The sequence below is a fragment of the Mustela lutreola genome, chromosome 11 (genome assembly GCF_030435805.1).
Source record: "Mustela lutreola isolate mMusLut2 chromosome 11, mMusLut2.pri, whole genome shotgun sequence".
NCBI classification, from domain to species: Eukaryota; Metazoa; Chordata; class Mammalia; order Carnivora; family Mustelidae; genus Mustela; species Mustela lutreola.
The window spans coordinates 30,842,348-30,864,746 of NC_081300.1; the positions used below are offsets into that span (position 1 = coordinate 30,842,348).

General features: G+C 39.4%; 1 protein-coding gene across 2 annotated transcripts in view; it reads right to left on the reverse strand.

The window, feature by feature from the left end:
- Window positions 1-16,594: 16,594 nt before the first annotated feature.
- Window positions 16,595-22,399, reverse strand: part of PIK3C3 (phosphatidylinositol 3-kinase catalytic subunit type 3) — a 138,595-nt gene continuing 132,790 nt past the window's right edge. For both annotated transcript variants that reach the window (XM_059139218.1, XM_059139217.1), the window contains one exon: window positions 16,595-16,944. In XM_059139218.1, the coding sequence (XP_058995201.1) occupies window positions 16,930-16,944 (15 nt within the window). In that variant the 3' untranslated portion in view covers window positions 16,595-16,929. The remainder of the gene's footprint in view (window positions 16,945-22,399) is intronic.

Here is a 22,399-nt window from a genome sequence, read left to right on the forward strand (position 1 = left end):
CAATGCACTGCCTCTATCATTTCCACAATCTACTCCCTCTCCGTCTTCACATCTCTGTGTGGAGCATGGACATCAGGCCTCACCAACTCAAGCATCCCCTGAAAAAGTTGTAACATCTTCACATTTGTGGAGCCAAACCCAAGCTCTGGATACTTCCAATAATCTCACTTTTCCAAGCCTGAAAATGAAGACTGTCAGGAAAAAGAAATCACCCAACGCTTTTCACTTCATTTCATGATCACAATCTTGAAATGGGCCAACCATGCTGTCAATTATTTACTGGGGTAATCATCCTAGCCAGAGCGATCAAGCGAGAAAAAGAAATTAAAAGGATCTGAAATAGAAAGGAAAACGGTCTCTGTTTACAGATGACATAATCTTATATATAAACAAATCTTAAAAACTCCACCAAAAAGCCATTAGAGCTAGTAGGCAAATTCAGGGAAGCTGCAGGATATAAATGCAACATACCAAAATCAACTCTTTATACTCTTTATACTAACTCTTTATACTAACAACAAATTATCTGGAAAAAAAGAAAACACAATCTAATTTACAATAGCACCAAAATTACATTACAGAATTACAAATACAAAATTCACTAGCACCAAAAACAATAAAATACTGAAAAATAAATTCATCCAAAGAGGTAAAAAAAATCTATACACTGAGAACTATAAGAGATTCATAAGAAAAATTAAAGTAGACACAAATAAATAGAAAGACATTCTGTTTTCAAGAATTGGAAGAGTTAATATTGTTAAACTATCCATACTCTCCAAATCTACAGATTCAATGTAATCATGATCAAAAGTTGAAAGGCACTTTTTCTCAAAAATAGAAAAAAATACTAAAATTCATATGGAGGCCACAAAAGACCCTGAATAGCTAATAGCTTTTGATCTTGAGAAAGAACAAAGCTGGAGGCATTTTACTTCTTGATTTCACACTACAGTACAAAATTATGATGATCAAAATAGTACGGTACTTGAGTAAGAACACATGGAACAGAATCAGGGGCCCCGAAATAAACCCACAGAGATACGCTCAACAAATATTTGCCAAGCAATTAAGGAACACTCAATGGAGAAAAGGCAGTCTGTTCAATCAATGGTGCTGGGGAAACGAGACATTCACATGCAAAAGAATGAAACTGGACCCCTACCTATACCACTCCTACAAATTAACTTGGAATGGATTAAAGAATTAAATATAAAACCTGAAGCCATAAAACTCCAAGAAGAAAACACAGGGAAAAAGCTCCTTGACATTGGTCTTGGCACTGATTTTTTTGGATATGACCAAAAGTGTAAGCAAGCACAAATAAACAAATAAGCACAAATAAACAAAACGGACTAAAACAAACTGAAAACCTGCATAGAAAAAGAAATGATCAAAAAACTAAAAAGGCAACCTACAGAGTGGGAGAAAATATTGCAAATCAGATATCTGGTTAATCAGATCAATTAATAAAATTCTTAATGTATAAACTTATTAATTATTATATTTGTTATTATATTTGTTAATTATGGGATTAATATGCAAAATATATTAAAAGTTCACACATTAGCAAAATAACAAATAATCTGATTTTAAAAAGGACAAAAGACCTGAACATTTTCCCAAAAACATCCAGATGGCCAGGAGACACATGAAAAGATGCTCAACATCACTAATCATCAGGGAAATGCAAATCAAAGCCACAATGAGATATCTCCTCACATCTGTTACAAAGTCTATTCTCCAAAAGACAAGAGATAGTGTTGCTAAGGATGTGGAGAAAAGGAAATTCTTGTGTACACAGAAACCCTTATGTTGAGATTGTAAATTGGTGCCATCACTATGGAAAACAGTATGGAGGTTCCTCAGAAAGTTAAAAATAGAACTAATAATATAATCCAGCAAATTCCACTTCTTACAGTATACAGCCAAACCAAATGAGATCACTACCTTGTAGAGGTATCTTCACCTCCATGTTTACTGCAGCATTATTTACAACAGCCAAGACATGGAAAAATTTACATGACTGTGGATGGGTAAATGTATAAAGAGAACCCCTCTCTCTCTCTCTCTCTCTCTCTCTCTCACACACACACACACACACACACACACACACACACACATTGGAATGTAATTCAGCCATAGAAAGGAAATATTACCATTTGCAACAGCATGGATGGACCCTGACAGACATTATGCTAAGTAAAATAAGTCAGAAAAAGACAAATACCGTATGGTCTCATTTATATGTGGAATCTAAAAAAAAATAATAAAGAATTAAAAAAAAAAAAAGAACTAGAAATAGGGAGTAGATTTGTTATTGGCAGAGGTGAGGGAACCCATGAAGTTAGTCAAAAGATACAAACTTTCAGCTATAACATGACGAAGTTCTAGGAATGCAACATGAAGACTATAGTTAACAATATTGTATATTTGAAAGTTGCTAGGAGAGCATATGTTAAATGTTCTCAACACACACACATACAACACCATAATTAATTGAGGTGATGAATATATTAAGTAATCTATTGTAGTATTCATTTCTCAATATAATCTCTCCCACCCAACCTCCTACACTTTCCTCTTCTATCACTCTCAACTAATAACGTTTCCTACCGTTGCACTGTACAGTTGAAAACTCAAATTAAAACTCCCTCATATTTATCAACTTTCTTATATCTCCCCAGGTCCCACCACTGCCTCCCACCCTTTACAATGGGAAAATCACTCTCCTGCCATCTAAAACCAATTTCTCCACCTGCCTGTGGGATGACATGCCTCCTCACTTTCCTGGGAACGTCACTCTTTTACTTACAGCCCCCTTTCCATAATCAGCTTCCTTCCTCCGACTCATCACCATCTTCTTATGGCTCTATTATCTAGTTCTGTGCTTTTTTTTTTTTTTCTTTTTAAATCATCCCTTCCCCAATATCCTCTTCTATCTCTCTCCTCACCTACCTGCTCCGTCAGTAGTCTGGAAAGAAGAGTCTACAATTATTGCTTCCTGTCCTTCACCTGCCGTCCCTCTACATCCCACTCCAGCTGGCCCTGGCTCTGCTGTCCCATACAAATTGATGGTCTTATCAGCTTGCCTTCAAGGGACTTACAGTCTAATGAGACAAAGATGATGTTGCTTGGTCAAACATAATGGCCATTTCCTCATACTCAATTTGCTCGCCTCTCAGTAACATTCTAAGACACTCTTCTAACTGGCCTGTGTCACGCCACACACGCATTTCTCTTACTTCTTGGGCCATTCCGTCTCAGTTCCTCCTCCCCTCCCCAATCTCTGAACATGGAAGTTCCTCCCAAGTCAGGCTGTGTACGTTCTGTTACCCTTTTATATTTTTTTCAACATTTTCTCCCTAGGTAATCTCACCAAATTTTACAGCAGTTTTATTGAAATATAACTCACAGACTATAATACAGAGTTGTACAATCTTGACCACTTGTGAGTAGTTTCATCATCCACAAACGAAATGACATACCCACTAGCACTCACTCCCCATCCCCCTCCTCCACCCACCCCTTGTCAACCAGTAATCCGTTTTCTGTTTCTATAGATTTGCCTACGCTGAAGATTTCTCTTTTTTTTCCAATTTTTTTATTTACTTATTTGTCAGACAGAGATCACAAGTAGGCAGAGAGAGGGGGAAGCAGGCTCCCTACTGAGCAGAGAGCCTGATGTGGGGCTTGATCCCACGACCCTGGGATCATGACCTGAGCCGAACACAGAGGCTTTAACCCACTGAGCCACCCAGGTGCCCTGAATATTTCATATAAATGGAACCATACAATATGTGGTGTTTGTGGCTGGCATCTTTCATCTAGCACATTCTCAGGGTTTATCCATGTTGTAGCATGTATCAGAATTTCAATGTTTTTGATTGATAGATAATTTCCACTGTACTATATACCACAATGTTTTATCCATTTGTCAGTTCATGGGTTTTGGGGGTGCTCCTACTTTTTGGCTATCATCAATAATGCTGTTATGAACATGTGTGTACTAGCTTTTGTGTGGACGTATGTTTTCGTTTATCTTAGATATATCTAGGAGCAAAACTGCTAGGTCATATGGTACCTCTGTGCAACATTTTGAGGAAATGCTAAACTGCTTTCCAAAGTTGCCTGAACTATTTTACAATCCTACCACCAGTGCATGAGGGTTCCGCTCTTCCTACATCCTTATCCACAATTATTGTTATTATTACGCCTACCCTAGTGGGTTTGAAGTCTCCTGAGTGACTAATAAGGTTGAGCATCTTTTCATGTGCTTAGTGGCCATTTGTGTACATTCTCTGGAGAAATGTCTATTCAGATCCTTTCCCATTTTTCAATGGAGTTATCTGTCTTTTTATTGCTGAACTCTAAGTGTTCTTTATATTTATATTTATTTATATTCTAGATACAAGGCCATCATCAAATACATGATTTGCAAATATTTTCTACCATTAAGGGAGCTATGTTTTCACTTTTTCAATGGTATATTTATAAGCGCAAAAGTTTTTTCATTTTTATTTAGTCCAATTTATTTTTTTCGTTTGTTTATGGTTTTGGTGTCAGCTAAAAAGCCTTGGGCTACCCCAAGGTCACAAAGATTACCTCCTATGTCTTTTTCTAAGCATTTTAAATAGGTTTAGCTCTTCCATCAAGGTCTATATCTATTTTGAGTTGATTTTTGTGTGTAATGTGAGGGGACAGCTACAACTTCATCCTTTTACATAAGACTATCCAACTGTCACAGCAACATCTGTTGAAATGACTCTTCTCCCCAGTCCCCACTGCCAATTGGATTTTCTTGTCAAAAATCAATTGACCATACATTAATGATTAATTCCGTATCCTGAATTATATTCCATTGACCTGTATGTCTTTATGGCAATACTATATTGTCTTGATTACTAGAGCTTTGTGGTAAGTTTTGAAACCAGAAGCTTGAGTCCTCTAAATTTGCTCTTTTCCAAGACTGTTCTGGGCATCTTTGGTCACTTACACTTCATCAATTCTTATCCCTTAAATATCGTTTACTAATAGAAAACCCATGAGATTATACCCCTCCAAATCCTTCACTGCAGCTGTGGCTCGTAATGAAGCTGAGCCTTTGATGGGGAGCCCCAGCTGACTGTCTCACAGCTATCTCCAAGTGTGCAAACTACACTGAAAATTCACCCTCGTAACTCCCCCCCCCCCAATCCCACTTCTTCTTCTGTTCCCTATACTTAATCACTGCAGGTGTCCACATGATTCATCCCATGCTCAGGCCAGAAACAGTTCTTCATCCCTACCCCCTTCCCAGGCACTCTATCAGTAAGTCTCATCTGTTCTTCCTCCAAACCAAACTTCAAATCCATTCATTTGTCTCTCTATTCACTTTCAAAACCTTAATCCGAACCACAATAATTATCTCCTAGATGACCAACTGCTCTCTCTGATTTTTCCCCAAAGGTCCATTTTTTATACCAGAAACTAAGTATTAATTTAATAACTTCAAAGAGACCACTTTGGTCCCCTTCCTAAAAGTTTTAACTGATAGGCTTTACACTTCAAAGGAAATCTCCAATCCTCCCCATGGCTTATAAGGCACCGCAGGACTGGATTCCCACCTGCCTCATCTTTTGCTGTCTCCCCTTGCTTAAAGGTCCTAGACAAACCAACTTTCAGAATCTTGCACAAAGCAACTTTTTCTCCTGGCTTGAGGTCTTTGCACATGCTGTTCCCTCTGACTATAATGCTCCTCCTGCCACGCTGACACAACACTCTTCCACAGAGAGTTCCTTTGGTCCACCTTTTCTTGGCTTAAGTATCATCTGCTCAAAGAAACACTTCTTTGGTGCCTTTATCTAAATTAGGTCTTTCTCCTGTGTCCTCTTTCACTGCACACAGTTGTTCCTTTAAAAATATTTATTCCATTTTGGACATTCATTTAATAGCCTGTATGCTTGCTTATGGTTTGTCTCGAAGATCCATGCAGTAGGAACCCAATCTGCTCCGTCTAATACAGCATCTTCAGTGCTAAGCATACAATAAGTACTGGTCAAATAAATGGTCACTTGAGTAAATATCTCCTTTTTAGCCATTTTGGAGAAATTAAGAATACAGAAGAATTTTATAATGCTTAGTTTAAGCCAAGCAGTATTACACAAGCTTCACATAGAGAATTTATTTAAACCTAACAACGATTTAATGAGGTAATTCCATTCTTTTTTTTTAAGATTTTTTTTTTTTTTAATTTCACAGAGATCACAAGCAGGCAGGGAGGCAGGCAGAAAGAGGAAGAAGCAAGCTCCCCGCTGATCAGAGAGCCCTAAGCAGGTCTCAACCCCAGGACCCTGGGATCATGACCTAAGCTGAAGGCAGAGGCTTTAACACACTGAGCCACCCAGGTGCCCCGAGGTAATTCTATTCTTACCCCATTTTTTTTTCTTTTGGAAAAGGCAATTGTGGCACAGAGAAGATGAGCAACTTCCTCGGTGTCACACAGGAACACATAAGCAACTGTGGAATTAGAACCCAGGCACTCGGGCTCTGGCGCCTATGTTTGTAACTGCCGTGCTACGCTGATGTACATCGAGAAGGCACAAGACCTACAGAAAAGGGGGAAGTGGGCTTTTGGTTCGACTTAGGGAAGGTAGTGTCTTGTCCCTAGCCCTCACTGTGTGCAGACTTTGGAGACAGGATAGAACAGCTTGCTCGACAATCCCAAAGGCCTGTGAGGTAGGAAAAAAAAGCACCTGTTGCAACTCTGAAATTCTGAGATCATGGGAGCATCACAGGATGAAAGTAGGTGCCTCCTAAAAGCCGCATGGCAGGGAGGGTAGCAAGGACCTCAGAGTAAAGCAGACTTGAAGGAATCAGAAATCTAGGCTGGTAACCTAGGGTCAGTGCACAATACAGGACAGGTGGCTGAAACAGTGAGCTCTTTCAGGGGAAGCTGTTGGTCTTAGGAGAAAATGACTGAGCCCACCCATAAGTACGGGAAATTAAGAGTTGCAGGTGAATCAACACCACAATTAGCTATCACCTCACACTTGTTGGATGGCTTTTATCAAAAACACAAGATAACAAATGTTGATGTGGAGAAACAGGAACCATGGGAAAGTAAGTTCGTACAGCCATTATGGAAAACAGTACAACAGTTCCTCAAACAATTAAAAACTGAACTACCATATGATTCAATGATTCCATTTCTGGGTAAATGTCCAACGGAACTGAAATGAAGTATCACGAAGGGATACCTATACATTCATGTTCATCACAGCCAAGATACTGACAGAATCTAGAAACACATTATTCACGATAGCGCAGATAGGGAAACAATTTAAGTGTCCATCAGCTGATGAGTAGATAAAGAAAACATGGTATGTCTATATATTTATATATAATGGAACACTATTCAGCCTTAAAAAGAAGGAAATCCTGTCATTTGCAACAACATGAATCAACCTGGAGGGTATTAAGCTAAGTAAGGTAAGTCAAACAAAGAAGGATAAATACATCACTTTTTTGTGGAATCTTAAAAAAAAAGAAAGAATTTATACAAAACAGAGCAGAATGGTGATGACCAGAGGCTTGGGTATGGAGGAATTGGGAAGATGTTGTTTACTGATACAAATTGGTAACTGATAGACCCCTAAGATCTGGAGAGCTAATGCACAACAGAGTGATTAAGGTCAACAATACTATATTATAAATTTCAAAGTTACTAAGAGACTAACTGTTCTCAACAAAAAAAGATTGATGGAGACATGAAAAGAATGTTAGCTAATGTCACTGTGGTACTCACATTGCAAATAGATGAATGTACCAAACCAACACATTGTACACCTTAAGTTTACACAGTGTCATATGTCACTTTTATCTTAATTTAAAAATATTTTGGGGGCACCTGGGTGGCTCAGTGGTTTAAAGCCTCTGCCTTCTCAGGCCTTCCCAGGGTCCTGAGATCAAGCCCCACATTGGGCTCTCTGCTCCATGGGGAACCTGCTTCCTCCTCTCTCTCTGCCTGCCTCTCTGCCTACTTGTAATCTCTGTCTGTCAAATAGATAAAATATTTAAAAAATATATTTTTTCAAAAGAGTTGCAGATAGGGGTGCCTGGATGGTTTAGTCAGTTAAGCCTCTGACTCAGTTTTGGCTCAGGTCATGATCTCAGGGTCGTAAGACCAAGCCCCACGCTGGGCTCTGCACTAGGCATGGAGCTGCTTAAGACTGTCTCTCCCTCTCCCTCTGCCCTTCCACCCCCTCCCCAACATGCGCTCTCCCTTTTCCTCCAAAACAAAAAAGGGGGTGGGGTTGGAGAGGGAAGCCTCCTAACAGGTGCTGCTCTGCTGAGCCTTCACCTTCCCACTATCATCCTCACGTCCCACAGGGGGCACACACAGAGTTCCCTGACCTTTCAGGATGTGCATAGGGTTTCTTGGTTATTTGCATTCTTAGAACACCGCTGTTTTCTTTCTGCTTCCAAAGTAGGTTCTGGTTCAAATGAAAGAGTGGTCTCTTAAAGCTGTCAGTGTCCCCACTTTCAGTCACAGATGCCAACACAATGATCTTGTTCTCTCTTTGAGCTTCCCTGGACCCCCACCCACCCCCGTGGCCTGTGGGCCTCCCGGCGTTCTGTGCTCACCCCGCACTGTAAATGCTGATGGAGCAGCAAGGGCATGGGACAGTGACAGATGCACAGGTAACCCATCTCCTCTGCTCCTGCGCAGGCGCCCCTGTCTCAACTGACTTCAGTTAAACAACACCAGCTCCAAGACGAAAGTACTAAGGTTCTTACCACAGCAACAGCAGAGCATTCAACTAGCCCGGGGCCCTTCTGAATGTGGAATTTTGTGCAGCTGCAGAGCTGACCCACCCACCAAGCTGGCCCCAGGCATCAGCACATCACTCGTGTCTAACTCCACGGAACTGGATGGGAAGTGGAAGTGCGGACAGAAAGCACAAAGGGTCCCAGACATAAGCACTGTGGTGCTTCAACATCTAAAGGTTGTTCAGAGGAGAAAGTACCCACAATGGGTGCTGAGAAAGAGCAGACAGGAAGGTAAGGACATGACAGTTAGAAATATCTGGACTTGGTGCTGTTAAGTGTGTTTTCTGGGCCTTTTGTTCTGTGACAGACTAAATAGGATGACACTGATGTCTGAGGGGCTCACTACTGAGTTTCTGGTGTAAGGACCAGTACTGTGGGTGGGTGTGGCGGAAGTGAGTCATTGCCTTGCAGTGGGGCTGGCGTACAAATGCTCTCGCAGGAAAGTGCAGTGACATTGGAAAACAAGTTCTAAGCAGTTTTTGGATTCAGAGAGAGGCTCATAAGGAAATTTGAGTTAGGTGCCTGTACACATGCACCAGATATTTGAGGATTAATTTTGCTGACTCAGTGGCAGCAAGGTATATGTGGGGGGCTTTTTCCTAAGGAAAGACAAGCCAAACCCCTACCTGTCAGTGGATGTAGCTACTGCAGCAGCAACTCTAGGAAATGGATTCGGATGGCTGAAAATTCCCAGCATGTATTTTGGGAAGGGAGAGAAAATACCTCAGCTCCAGAATACCAACTTGGGGTTCTTGTCTCATTACTTAAGCATCAGTTTGTGGGGGTGCCCGGGGGGCTCAGTCTGTTAAGCATCTGACTCTTGGTTTTGGCTTAGGTCATGATTTCAGGGTTATGAGATTGAGCCCAATCATGAGATTGACCACGTCGCACACTCAGCAAGGAGTCGGCTTGAGATTATTTCCCTCTCCCTCTTCCCCTCCTCTCTCTCTCTCTCAAAAAAGATAAATTTATTAAAGAAGCAGCAGCCCCAATTTACAGAACTGAAGTTGCCACTCACCAGGAACTCACCACCCACACTTGCCCTCTATAAAAGGACTACCAGTGGGCACCTGGGTGGCTCAGTGGGTTAAGCCGCTGCCTTCAGCTCCGGTTGTGATCTCAGGGTCAAGGGCTTGAGTCCCGCATCGGGCTCTCTGCTCAGCGAGAAGCCTGCTTCCCTCTCTCTCTCTCTGCCTGCCTCTCAGTCTACTTGTGATTTCTGTCAAATAAATAAATAAAATCTTTAAAAAAAAAAAAAAAAAGGACTAACAGGGGTTACCTTTTATGAAGGGAGGGCAGTGCTCAAAGACAGGTTATTCTCCTCGTTGTGGCAAAAGAGGTGGTGCTTCCTCGCTCCAGACCAAGGCAGCAAGGCCCCCAGAGAACTGCGTGGACGTTTGGAGGTGTCTGCTTACATGGCGTGCTTGGCCTCTCAATTTGATGGTCTCCTACCCTATTCTCCAGTCTCCAGGGTTTTCTGAACCGAAGATTCTCCATATCAAATAACGTATAGACTTCAAGCACCCCACTGTGTTTCAAGATCTCAGTCTCCTTAGCAAAGCGAATGTGTCATCTTGCACGGGGTTGGGCCAGCTGGTCGGGATCCGGCGCCTGTGGGTGCCCGCGACCTCGGCGACCTCGCACCCAGGCCTCGGTTTCCTCCATCGCTTCCCCCGAGGCAGCCTGGGCTGCTGCTTCCCACCGGCCGTGCTGGAAAGCTGGAAATATGCAACCTGCCTGTTTCCGGGCCTCAGAGAGCGGAGCTGGAAGAGCTGGCGTCCGCCAGGGTCTTGGAGGCTTACGACCTGGAACGACAGCCTGGGCGAAATCAGAGACCCAGGCGAGGCGCGGGTAGACGCTTGCTGGGAACCACGGGCTGGGGAGGAGTCGCTGCGGAACAGCCTTCTCCCGACGCCCAGCGGGTGCGGAGGCGGAGCTTCCTACCCCACCCCACCCCCACTGCCGCCTCCTGGGAACTGGAAAGCCCGTGTCACCTTACCTTAGACCTTGAGTTGCCTTGGATCTCTTAAGGCAGGTTTCATTGAGGTGCCACTCAGCGTAATTCTGTGGTTTTTAGTAAACATAGTTGTGCAACCGTCACCGAAATGGTTTTAGAACATCGTTATTGCAGCAAGTTTCCCTCACTCTCCCTTTGTAGTTCATTCCCGTTTTTACCCCCAGTGCCTGGAAACCTCTGATCTGCGGCCTCTGAAGACTTATTGTTGGTGAAAATGGAAGCTTATACTAGGTAGTATTTCGTGTCTGGCTTCTTGCATTTAATGGAACATTTCTGAGGTTTGTCCATATTGTTGCCCTGGGAGTAGGGTTTTTGTTTGTTGCTTAATAGTATTCCCGCCCTTGTATGAATGTATCATGTTCTGTTTAGATAGTCATCAGTGGATGGACCTTTGAGTAGTTCTACTTTGGGAGTTATTATGAATCATACTAGGGACATGTATTTACTTGTATGTAAAAACAAGTCCTTGGGTGGACATGTTTTCAATTCTCTTGCATGTGTCTAAGGGTGGGATTACAGTTTTGTAAGCTAAGTTTATGTCCAGCTTTTTTTTTTTTTTTAATGCTAAGCTCCCATCTCTTTGTATTAGATTTAAATGAGAGATCAAGAATCTAAAAGTAATTAAAGTTGGTGTTGGAAGTTCTACTATCTTGTTAACTGAGAACCATTATTTTACTCACTTTTGAAACACAGAGCTAGATAGACATTGTACTAACCATTCAGTACTCAGTATAGTTAACTAAACACGACTGTTTTCTTTGATGACTTGTAATCTTATGAAAGATCATGATTATGAACGTAGCAGTCATGGTTCAGCGTCATTGAAGAGAGTGAAGCTGAAGGTACAGACACACTTGGATATGCTCAGATTTTTTTTACTTCTTACTGAATTCCTGAAATTTGGTTTTACTTTTTTTTTCTTCTAAAAAAAGAAAAAATATATACATCAGCAGTATCTAGTTATACAGCACATAGGTAAACTTTGAGCTCATAGATTAATTTTGTTGACGACGGACCAAGGAAGCCCAAAGGTCTGGGAGATGGGATTGTCTAAAGCTATATGGGAACGACAGACTCTGGTAGAAGGAAATGACTTTAGGGAGGTCTGAGTGTCTTGTGGTGACTAACATCATCAGAGATAAAGAGCATAATAATAAGACTAGTCCTCATGGTCTCAAGGCAGATGGTGATGATCTAAAGCTGAGAACTGAAAATACAGCTAAATTCAAGTTAAATTCTGTGGTTCATTCATATATGGATTACACTGTTCTGAGCTTATTTATATCCATATCACCCTATTCAAACTCGAGTTTTAGAATGGCAATACTGGGCTGCTAAATTAACTTCTATTTTAGAAAAAAATCAGATCTTTTATTTGGGGAGTTATCTGCTAAAATCAGACCAGGAAAGAACCAGGGCTCCTTGGAGAAGTGGCTGACTTCAGGGCTGAGGCAGAGAAGCTAGATGATGAGCCTGGAACATCTTGTGCAAAAAGTAAAAAGGGACTCAGAGAATATTGGGGCTATGTCAGGAGACACAGGCACCAGCTTGAAGACAAGTCAGTTCTGGGGGAACTTTACCATCAAAATAAATAATATAGGAATGCACTGTATAATAGATAAAAATCCATTTTAATATAAGCAAATGAATGCTTATTTTTTCTAATGCAGAAAGGAGAATTCTATCTTACAGCAGAACACTAACAAGTATAGAAGCACAAGAGAGTTTAAAAAAAAAACTATTTAGTTTTCACCATAATAATAATTAATTCAGGCAGGGATCATCAATCCATGCTAAACTTGGTGGGTAAAAGTGTGGTAAAGAACAGGATATTTACATAGTTTCAAAATGCTTCCTCATAGAATTTACAAATTACTTATTTTATGTGTCAAATACAAGTTAACTTCAGGATGGAGAAAGCTGGAAACTATCTTAACCAAGGGATAACAATTACCACCACCAGGAACCTCTTGTGCCTGCTGGTAAGATCCCTTGAGAACGTGGCACTAAAGTATCCTTACCAAAAATGAGTCAACCTTGAGGAAAATTAATATCACAAGTATCTGCTTTGTACTTTTAAAAAATGTCAAGGTCAGAAAAGATGAGAGGGCTGAGGAATCATTTCAGGTGGAAGATCACCTTCTGATGCAGTTCACTTTCTCTGGTGGTCACCCAGGTGGGACATTCACTACCCTCTGAGGCTACTCATTCCTTTTTTTTTAACTACTACTTTATTTATATTCTTTTAGTTTTTAGCTAATGTCCTTTCTCTTTTCCAGGATCCCATCCCAGTCCAGTGGTATGTATTTTTTTATGGTGAAATGTTAATAAATCAGATTATTCATTTTGGCAAACCAATATACTTTCTGTATTTAATTAAAGATAGTCCATGCTGTTTCTGCAATTTATTTTTTTAAAAAATCCTTTTAAGTCTCAATCTGGCTTTTTTTTTTAAATTGCAATGTTAGGTCTATGTGCAAAGATATAAAGTACATCATGATGGTAGGTTAACAGTTGCATGGTTAAGATTTATATAACCTTATGTTTTTACTGAATGATATATGCCAAGGCAAGTATGAATATGTGGTATGATGATACAACTCCATTTTTATAAATTTGAAATTCACTTCAATTTATTTTCTCAGGAATTTTTAATTTATTTTATTGATTACTGCCTATATCTTTGGCAACCCTGTTCATGAAAGTAAACAAAATCAATAAATGAATGAACAAACAAATAAATGGAATTTTGTTTGGGGGATCCCAGTCTAATGGGCCACATTCACACACGTGTACATACTAGAAGACAGGGCTGTCACTACTGACTCAGTGAGAAATGAAGGCCAAGAGAATTTGATGGTCAAAATGTGGTCACTGGAATCTAAGTAATTCAACTTCAGATCCCAATTCAGCTCTCAAGTACAGCCTAACTTTGGGTCGATGGTTCAGTTGTCTTAAAATTCTGGAAAACGGGGACACAATTCTATCTCATAGGACTGTTATATAGAATAATGGGATAAACACATGAAGCAATTGGCAGAGTCCTAATATGTAACCGTAAGGCCTTATAATGTCCACTTTTGTTAGTACATTACACACTCAACTGAAAACTCTGTAATATAAGTGAGCTGGGGAACATCAAACCCTGGTGTATAGAGACTGGCAGAAATCGGGTGCTATCAACACTTTAGCTTTAGGAATGTGAATCACACTTTACTTCCTTCTTCACCTTTGCAGCCCTACTCTCAGCAGCTGCCATTAACATTTTTTCTCCCCCATTCAGAACTGTCACTCTGAATACTTGAAGTACATGACTAGGGTACCCACAGTTTTGGATTAAAACACCATGTCCTCACACAGTTCTCAAAAGTCAAACACTGACAGAATGTGAAAGGCAATGACAATCAAGAGACCTAAAGACCACACGGTAAAGATCCCTGAACAAGAAAAACAATGGAGTTTGGGGAAAACAGTAGGAGCAAAGAGGTTGCTTTGAGCAATAGAAACTGGGACTGATAAATCACTTTTGTTTCTGATGTAGGCTCACCACCCACAGCCAAAATGCTCTCAGCAAAACGATGGCCACTGTCTGTCTTCAAAGATGGTCTTTCCTTACCCAATACTCATCTTCCTCCTTAGAAAACATTGTCTCCCATATAATTCTTATCTAGTTTGCACTGAATACAAGGTTATTCATGATCAACTCTCCTTAACAACTGTGTTGGCCCTTATAGAATTTTGTATTGGTCCAAAATAATTCATAGAGGCATACTATAAACATACTACTATCTATGCAAAGTGCAGTGGGGTTTATAAAGGGTAAGATGGTAAGTTTTTGCCTTATACTTAGTTCAAATGGATCAACAGATTAAGGCCCAAGTGTCAGATCTGACCAGGCCCATTTGCTTATAGGTTGTCTCTGGCTGCTTTTTCTTCTCTAACAGCAGAGTTGAATTGTTGTGATGAAGATTATATGCTTTCCAAAAGCTAACATATTTACTACCTTGTCCCTTTATAGAAGAAGTTTGCCAAACCTCTGAAATGGAAGATGCAAGTATAATAAAAACACACACCTTTACTAAATGCCAATTAAAAAACTGTAAACAATTATAAGACGGACGCCAGGCTGGCACAGTCAGTTGATCATTGGAGTCTTGGTTTTAGCTCAAGTTGTGATCTCAAGGTGCTGAAATCGAGCCCCAAGTCAGGCTCCACATTCAGCCGGAGCCTGCCTGGGACTCTCCCTCTCCCTCCACACGTCCCTCCTCGCAGCCATGTGTGCGTTGTTTCTCTCTTTCAAATAAAAAAATACATCTTAAAGAAAAAAAGGAATTTTAAGAGTTCAGAAGGTTGGCCACTTTCAACAGGGCCATTTCAGGAAAAGTTTTCAAAGCCAACAGAAATAGAGAAATAGAACTCAAAGAATGAGAATGCAGATGGGTTCAGAACTTCTTGGCAACAGAAAGTGATATAAACATGTCAAGCACAGAAAAATCAAGATAGAGAATGGAGCGTCCAGCTCATGTGGGCATCACTCTCTTATGATGCTTTGCAGAGATCTTTTCATCTTTTCTGGTTTTCAAATCAGCATGTATGTTTCCCACAAACCATACTCCATGAGCCTCTAGGTTGTCTCCTAATTATGTGCTTCCTATCCAGCTGGGAACCCCACTCTAAAAAGGGCCAAACTGGGCGCCTGGGTGGCTCAGTGGGTTAAGCCGCTTGCCTTCGGCTCAGGTCATGATCTCAGAGTCCTGGGATCGAGTCCCACATCGGGCTCCCTGCTCAGCAGGGAGCCTGCTTCCCTCTCTCTCTCTCTCTCTGCCTGCCTCTCCATCTACTTGTGATTTCTCTCTGTCAAATAAATAAATAAAATCTTTAAAAAAAAAAATAAAAAATAAATAAATTAAAAAAAAAATAAATAAAAAGGGCCAAACTCCCAGATACAAGGATGTGGTAACAAACAAACACTGTAATTAAGGGCATTCTTTGAAACCGTGCCTCCATTTAACTTTCTAATCTTTTCTGTTATTGGATATTAATATTCAGCACCAAAAGAATGAGATACTGTTTTTCTTCCAAAACAAAATCACATGACTATGCCACACATTAATATGCAAGGATTAGGATAGTGTTACTCTTCTATTTTTGTATGTGCTCTTTTCCTGAAGTTCCATGAGGCAAGGAGGCTAGATGAATTAGCAGGACTTTTAGTCTTAAAAGATAAGAAATCATATTGCTTAAATCAGAAAGGATGTATTACATTAAGGTCTAGTAAAGCTATTTCAAAAACCTTTTGAAAAGTAAGTTTGCATCAAAAATGTATTTATTGCAGAAAGACAATTTATGCTTACATGTATATGTAAAAATATCTTGGGCTCAACACTAAAAGCTGCTGTCATTATGACCTTTTGGCAAGTAATTCAGATTGCTACATTTACATATCCTGCTTGATGTACTTACAAGGTAGGAGAACTGTAAACTAACCATAGTTTTCAAATAAGATTTATATTTAAAAGTGAGAGAAAATGACTGTCTTATTTGACGTATATGTAGTAATTGTTGAACTGTAAAAGAATGAGCCACAATATGTAAAGCTTCAAGTATTACAACTTAAGCAAAAACAAACATGAGTGGGGAGAGAGAGGGAAATGGCGGAGGGAAAGACAAACCAAAAAAGTTTTCTTGACTGAGATAATCCAAACTCATAACTACTGTTCTGATGTGAAGAGATTATTTTTTTTTTAAAAAAAGGACATTCCAAACTCAAAGACTAAAATATTTTACTATTTCAACATAAAATTCTTCCAGAACTCTTATAATATGTACATGATCCTGGAATACATTTCTCACTTCTTAGCTTATTAACAATGTGTATATTTGAAAATAAATATATACAATATTTCAAAACAAACCCTTCAAGACCATATTTAAGCAATGACATCCAAAGAAATTGAATTCAGGCACCATGTAACATTTAGGATATATGGTATCTTGAATATCAAATGTTCTCTTGTTACTCAGAAGTCTTCCTTATACAGAGGTTGCTTCTAAAGTAGTTTTCTTACAGAGCCAAACATCCTGATGTGCCAAGTCCAATTTCATTTTCTCCAGTACTATAAAAAAAAGATAAACAAGTAGAAAGTAATTAGCTTCAATTTCACAAAGAAAGACAAACAACAGAGTCTATAGTTCTAAAAAATGCTTAGTTCTTGGCATGACATTTTTAGCTACTGAAAAGCTGTTAACTTATTCCACAGAGTGCACCCACTTCATCCCAGAACCGATCTGGAATCAAATCAAAGACAGCAGTCCTGAAAGAACAAGGAGGCCCAGTCATGGACTGTGTGGTGGCCAACACAATAACAGTGTTTGATATTAAAATATCAATTGGAAATGAAAGAAACCAATGTTTGTAGTACCTATTTTATGCTAGGCACCCCCACAGTTACCTCAGATATTGCTTATAAAGAGATGTGGAACACTGTACCTCTCTTCATTATTTCTCAAAATTAGCATTCAGTGAAATTCAGAGAATGCTACCCATTACTTCTGAGAACTGGCTAATATAAATTTAATCTGCAAGGGTTAATGGTTGTCTTTAACATGTACGGATGCTGCCAGTCACCACTCCCAGTACGGACAACTCTTTTTTTTTTTTTTTTTAAAGATTTTATTTGACAGATCATAAGTAGGCAGAGAGGCAGGCAGAGAGAGAAAGGCTCCCTGCTGAGCAGAGAGCCTAACGTGGGGCTCGATCCCAGGACCCTGAGATCACAACCTGAGCCGAAGGCAGAGGCTTTAACCCACTGAGCCACCCAGGCGCCCCAGTACGGACAACTCTTAATTGTTTGTGTGAACATAACTGAGTCATCCGTAACTCATGCGCCACCTTGTTCAGTAAAATATATGCTGGCAACATCTTGGAGGAAATAAGAATGCTGGACATGGGCAACATAATTTTGTTTCCATTAACTTTACCTCACTATTACTCTAAGAAAAAACAATGAAGGGGGAAAAAAAACCCTCACTGACAAATATTTGTGGGTATGTGTGCATATTCATGTATATGTGTAAAAATGTGACAGATGTTGACTGATTTTAATCTGATACAATTTAAAGTGATTCTAGCAATAATATGGTAAGATTCAGCTTTAATGCTTTTAAAAGGAATATAATTTCTGATTTAAGAAGTTGTTTAAATATCTTCTAGAAGACAATATCAGAGAAAATAAAAATAAACTTCTCAAATGGTTGTTGGCACGTATATAAAATCACATACATTTATTTGTTGCCTACTATGTGACAGGAACAGCTCAGGTTTTGTGAGAGTCCCTGTGATATTCAAGACAAAAAAAGCCTGAAGACCTATACGGCTCATACACAGGTCACCACTCATACACACACAACTATATCCAAACGTTGGGCAATGGGTGGGAAACTCATTCCAGGCAACAAGCAGAGGTGGATTGTTTGTGGGGGGTTGAGGGAATTATTGGGTATGAGAAAGAGCCATGGGGGTAAATCATCAGAGCTACAAAGAAGACTCTTTCTTTTTGAAGGGTGGTGGAAGATTACTGAAGTTGAAAATGCGGGTTAGAGCCACACTGTGGAGGGTTCTCACAGACATGCTACGAAGTCTAAATATCCTGGAAACAAGGAAATCCACACATGTGGATACGTATGTTTGTATGTGTGGGAGAAACACTACTACTGAACACTCTAACAGGTCACCTAAATACTTGTGAGCGTCTGTCTGCGGGGGGAAAAAAATTCAGTAATACTATGTAGCAGAGTCAGTCCCAAAACATTCAACTCCCTGATGAATTTATATAAAAGGGTTTGATACAACAGAGGGGCAGGGAAACAACAGCATGACAACTAACTTTCCTAAAAGCAGTTAATGAAGCAAACAGACAAATCTTACCATGGATTATACTCAAGTGTTTGAAAACTTGCCCCCCAGAAGACAAGGAAATTAAATCTCTACAGATAAAAAATAAACTGTAGGGCATTTTAGCCAAAAATTATGGGGCACTCTGCTGACTGCTGCTATTACAGTAATTATTCTTAAGACTTTAAAACATTTGTAATGTCACAAGTGCCTGTATGCTGTTTTTAAACATGGTGGGTTCTGATGACTACTCATGCAGCAGGGCTGATTACACAGCCATCCAAGAGCATGTGGGGGGCAATAAAATTCAGGACTGGCTTATGGTCAATGTGCAAAATAAATGTTACCCCACATTTATCATATTTATCTGGGATTAACTGGTTCCAATGACTCCTTTTTATAGCACACTCTCTTAGCTGTTTGCATAGCTGTTTTGTTTTGTTTTTTTTCCTTTTAAGGGGCAGATGAAACATTAAGGAGAGAAAAGTTAAAGATCATTTTCTTAAATTTACAAGTATATTTTTTAAAACTCACAACTCACAACAAAATCCACTCATCTCTAATAATTTAAAGCTTAAACATATGTATCAAGAAAAACATGATATAGAAACTACTATTTCTACAACCTATGGTCTGGGTTTGAATCTGTACTTTTGTCCCACATTAACCCTAAGACCATGAGTTACTTAATCTCAGCCTTGGTTTTTCTCTTCTGTAAAAAAGGCCCGGTAATTCACGCACAGGCGTGAGGATTAAAAAGGTGATACAGAGAAAGTTCTTTATGTAATTTCTCATACTTCTAAGTGTACAATAGGCTGTAATTATTACTATTACTATTGTTTCTTTGTTGTTAATTTTTATTCCTCCCAGGATAATTCAGATAAATGAGGAATAGATCTGGGACACAAAATGATACAAAATACTTTCATATGATATAATGGTATTGTGATAGTTATTTATTTAAGCCACTGGCCTGGGAATCATCTATGTCTTTAGAAAGTTATTAACTAAATTAAAAAGAAAAGTTTGGTTTTTGAGAAAAATTTCTCTTTGGCTAAAGAATTCAATACTTTTTGTTTTGTTCAATTAAATATTTTATACTTTTTTTTTATTCCTAATGATAAAATAAGGTACATAACATAAACTCAGAAAAATGCTCTATTCTCTTCTCGTAGGTTATTTTTTGCATCTATGCGCTCTCAAAGTAGATCAGAGAGGACAGCAGTTACAGACCAAACATCCTACATGGGGCTGAGGTGTTAGGGTCAGCACATAAAGGTAAAACAGGAACATAAACAAACAAAATTACTCAAATAAAACAAAACCAAAAAAACTCCTCAGAAGGCAACACATTACATATAGTCATCTCTCCAAAAGTTCAGAACAGGAAGCTTTTCCCTTAATACTAATGCAAAAAAAAAAAAACCCTAGGGTTTCTTTGAGCAGCAGAAGGGGCAGATGGATGGCCTGCACTTAGAAGCCCCCTTGTACAAAAAAAACGAGAATCCCCAGTAATTGGAGTCACACTCAGCATGGCAAGGTGTCATGTCATAGGAGACACCTGGGATCTGAAACATTCCTGAAGAAGCTCTTCTCACCTTTATTAGGACATATGCTGTTTAAAAAAAAACATGAGGCAGAATAACCACACTGTCTGTCTCCTTTCTCTGTTTGTTTGTCTTTGAAATCACCACAAATATATAAAGTTGAATTCTCTTCAGTTAAAGGCACATAATATATGACTGCATGTTCATGTGCCCCTCTGCTTGGATCTGAGCTTTTCTCCCCTTGAACACCACGGGGGTTAATTAAGGATTCTTACCAAATGTAAAGCAGTGCTCCCAGTAACTTGAGCTGGAACTTCGGTAAACTTTCTGAATGCCATCTGTTCTTACTGCTTTACTCTGTCTACAAAAAATACATCTCTAACCCTGGTTAATCTACCAAGATTCAATTAATTAGATCAGTATGTACTAAGATGAAAGGAAACCACACCTCGCTCTTCAGCCTTCTCTCATCAATCAGTGGAGAGACAGAGACAGGAGAAAGCAGAAACAGAGAAGAAACGGGCTGTCATGTGAGAGATTACCAACCAAAGGCTAGTTTTAGAGCAGTAAATGACACAAACTAAGTGACCTCTACCTTTCTGTGCGGACAAGAGTAGAAAGCCCTTTAAAGATCATTTCAGTGGGGACAAGAGTTCTGATGATGCAATCTCAAAGACAATGACCTAAATAAAAGTGTTTTTCAGTGGAAAATTTGTATCACTAATAGGTGGGTGTTGCTAGGCAACAAATATTGCAGTGTTTAATCTCTACCCTTCCTTCGGAATGGTGCGATGGAAGAAAATAAGTCTTTTCAGCATGCAATATAATAGTTGTATGTGGCAATTTTATAGTCTTCTTTTAGACTATAATTTCTTTTATGCTGAAACAACTATAATTTTTGTTAACATGTATCAATTACTTTACCTCCATTTTTAGAAAATTGTCCTAGAATCCACAGTGATTAACAGAAATGCAGTAAAATTAGCCTAAATCAATTAGCAGTATACATCCTTATTATAAATGTTATGAGTGACCAAAAAAATAGATGTTGATCATCCAGATTTGCACGTGCATGTCATTTATTCTAAGTATTACTTAGAAAATATATAGTCACTACTTAGAAAATATACAGCATCTAGAAGTGTCAGTTCAAAGAAAAAATAAACTGCAGAGATTAATTAAGAAATAGCTAAGGGGCGCCTGGGTGGCTCAGTGGGTTGATACCTCTGCCTTTGGCTCGGGTCATGGTCCCAGGGTCCTGGGATCGAGCCCCACGTCGGGCTCTCTGTTCAGCAGGGAGCCTGCTTCCCTTCCTCTCTCTCTGCCTGCCTCTCTGCCTACTTGTGATCTCTGTCTGTCAAATAAATAAGTAAAATCTTTAAGAAAAAAAAAAAAAGAAAGAAAGAAATAGCTAAGCTTCAGGGTGCCTGGAAGGCTCAGTCAGGTAATCAATTCTTGATTTTGACTCAGGTCATGATCACAGGATCCTGGGGGTCTCACTGGGCTCTGTGCTCTGGACAGAGTCTGCTTTTCCCTCTACCTCTGCCCTTCCCCTCATGCTCACTTGCTTGTTCACTATTTTTAAAATAAAATAATAAATAAAATCTTTAAAAAGAAATAGCTATGCTTCGTAATTTCTTAATTTGAAAAGATTTACATGAGGTTAAAATTGTATTTAGCACCTCTTGTAATCTTCAATGCCTAAGCAAATTCCAGTGAAATTAAACATCCTTGGGTTACTCTGATTTTGATATTGTTTCAGCTGCACAAGAATATAGGCACAGGTATTGAGTACAGGCAGTGGTGACTTATTTAACGAAACCCAAGCATTGTCAAGTTCATTTCTTAGGATGTAGAATATTATGGATATTCTGGTAAAGACTTGAATTTGGTAAGCTAGGAAACAACGTTTTATGTGGGTCAGCCCACCCATCTTTAAGTGGGGAAAATGTTAAAACTCACTTTTGTGGTTACAGTAGAGCTTATATAATGTTAAAAAATAGTGAAGTACTGTATGAAACACAGCTCAAATAAATAAAGGTATTGTCCCAGATATGATTATCTCTCACTGTAAAATGGAGCACTGAGATATGATGATGTAAAAAATTTTGTCTATATAAATACTCATGC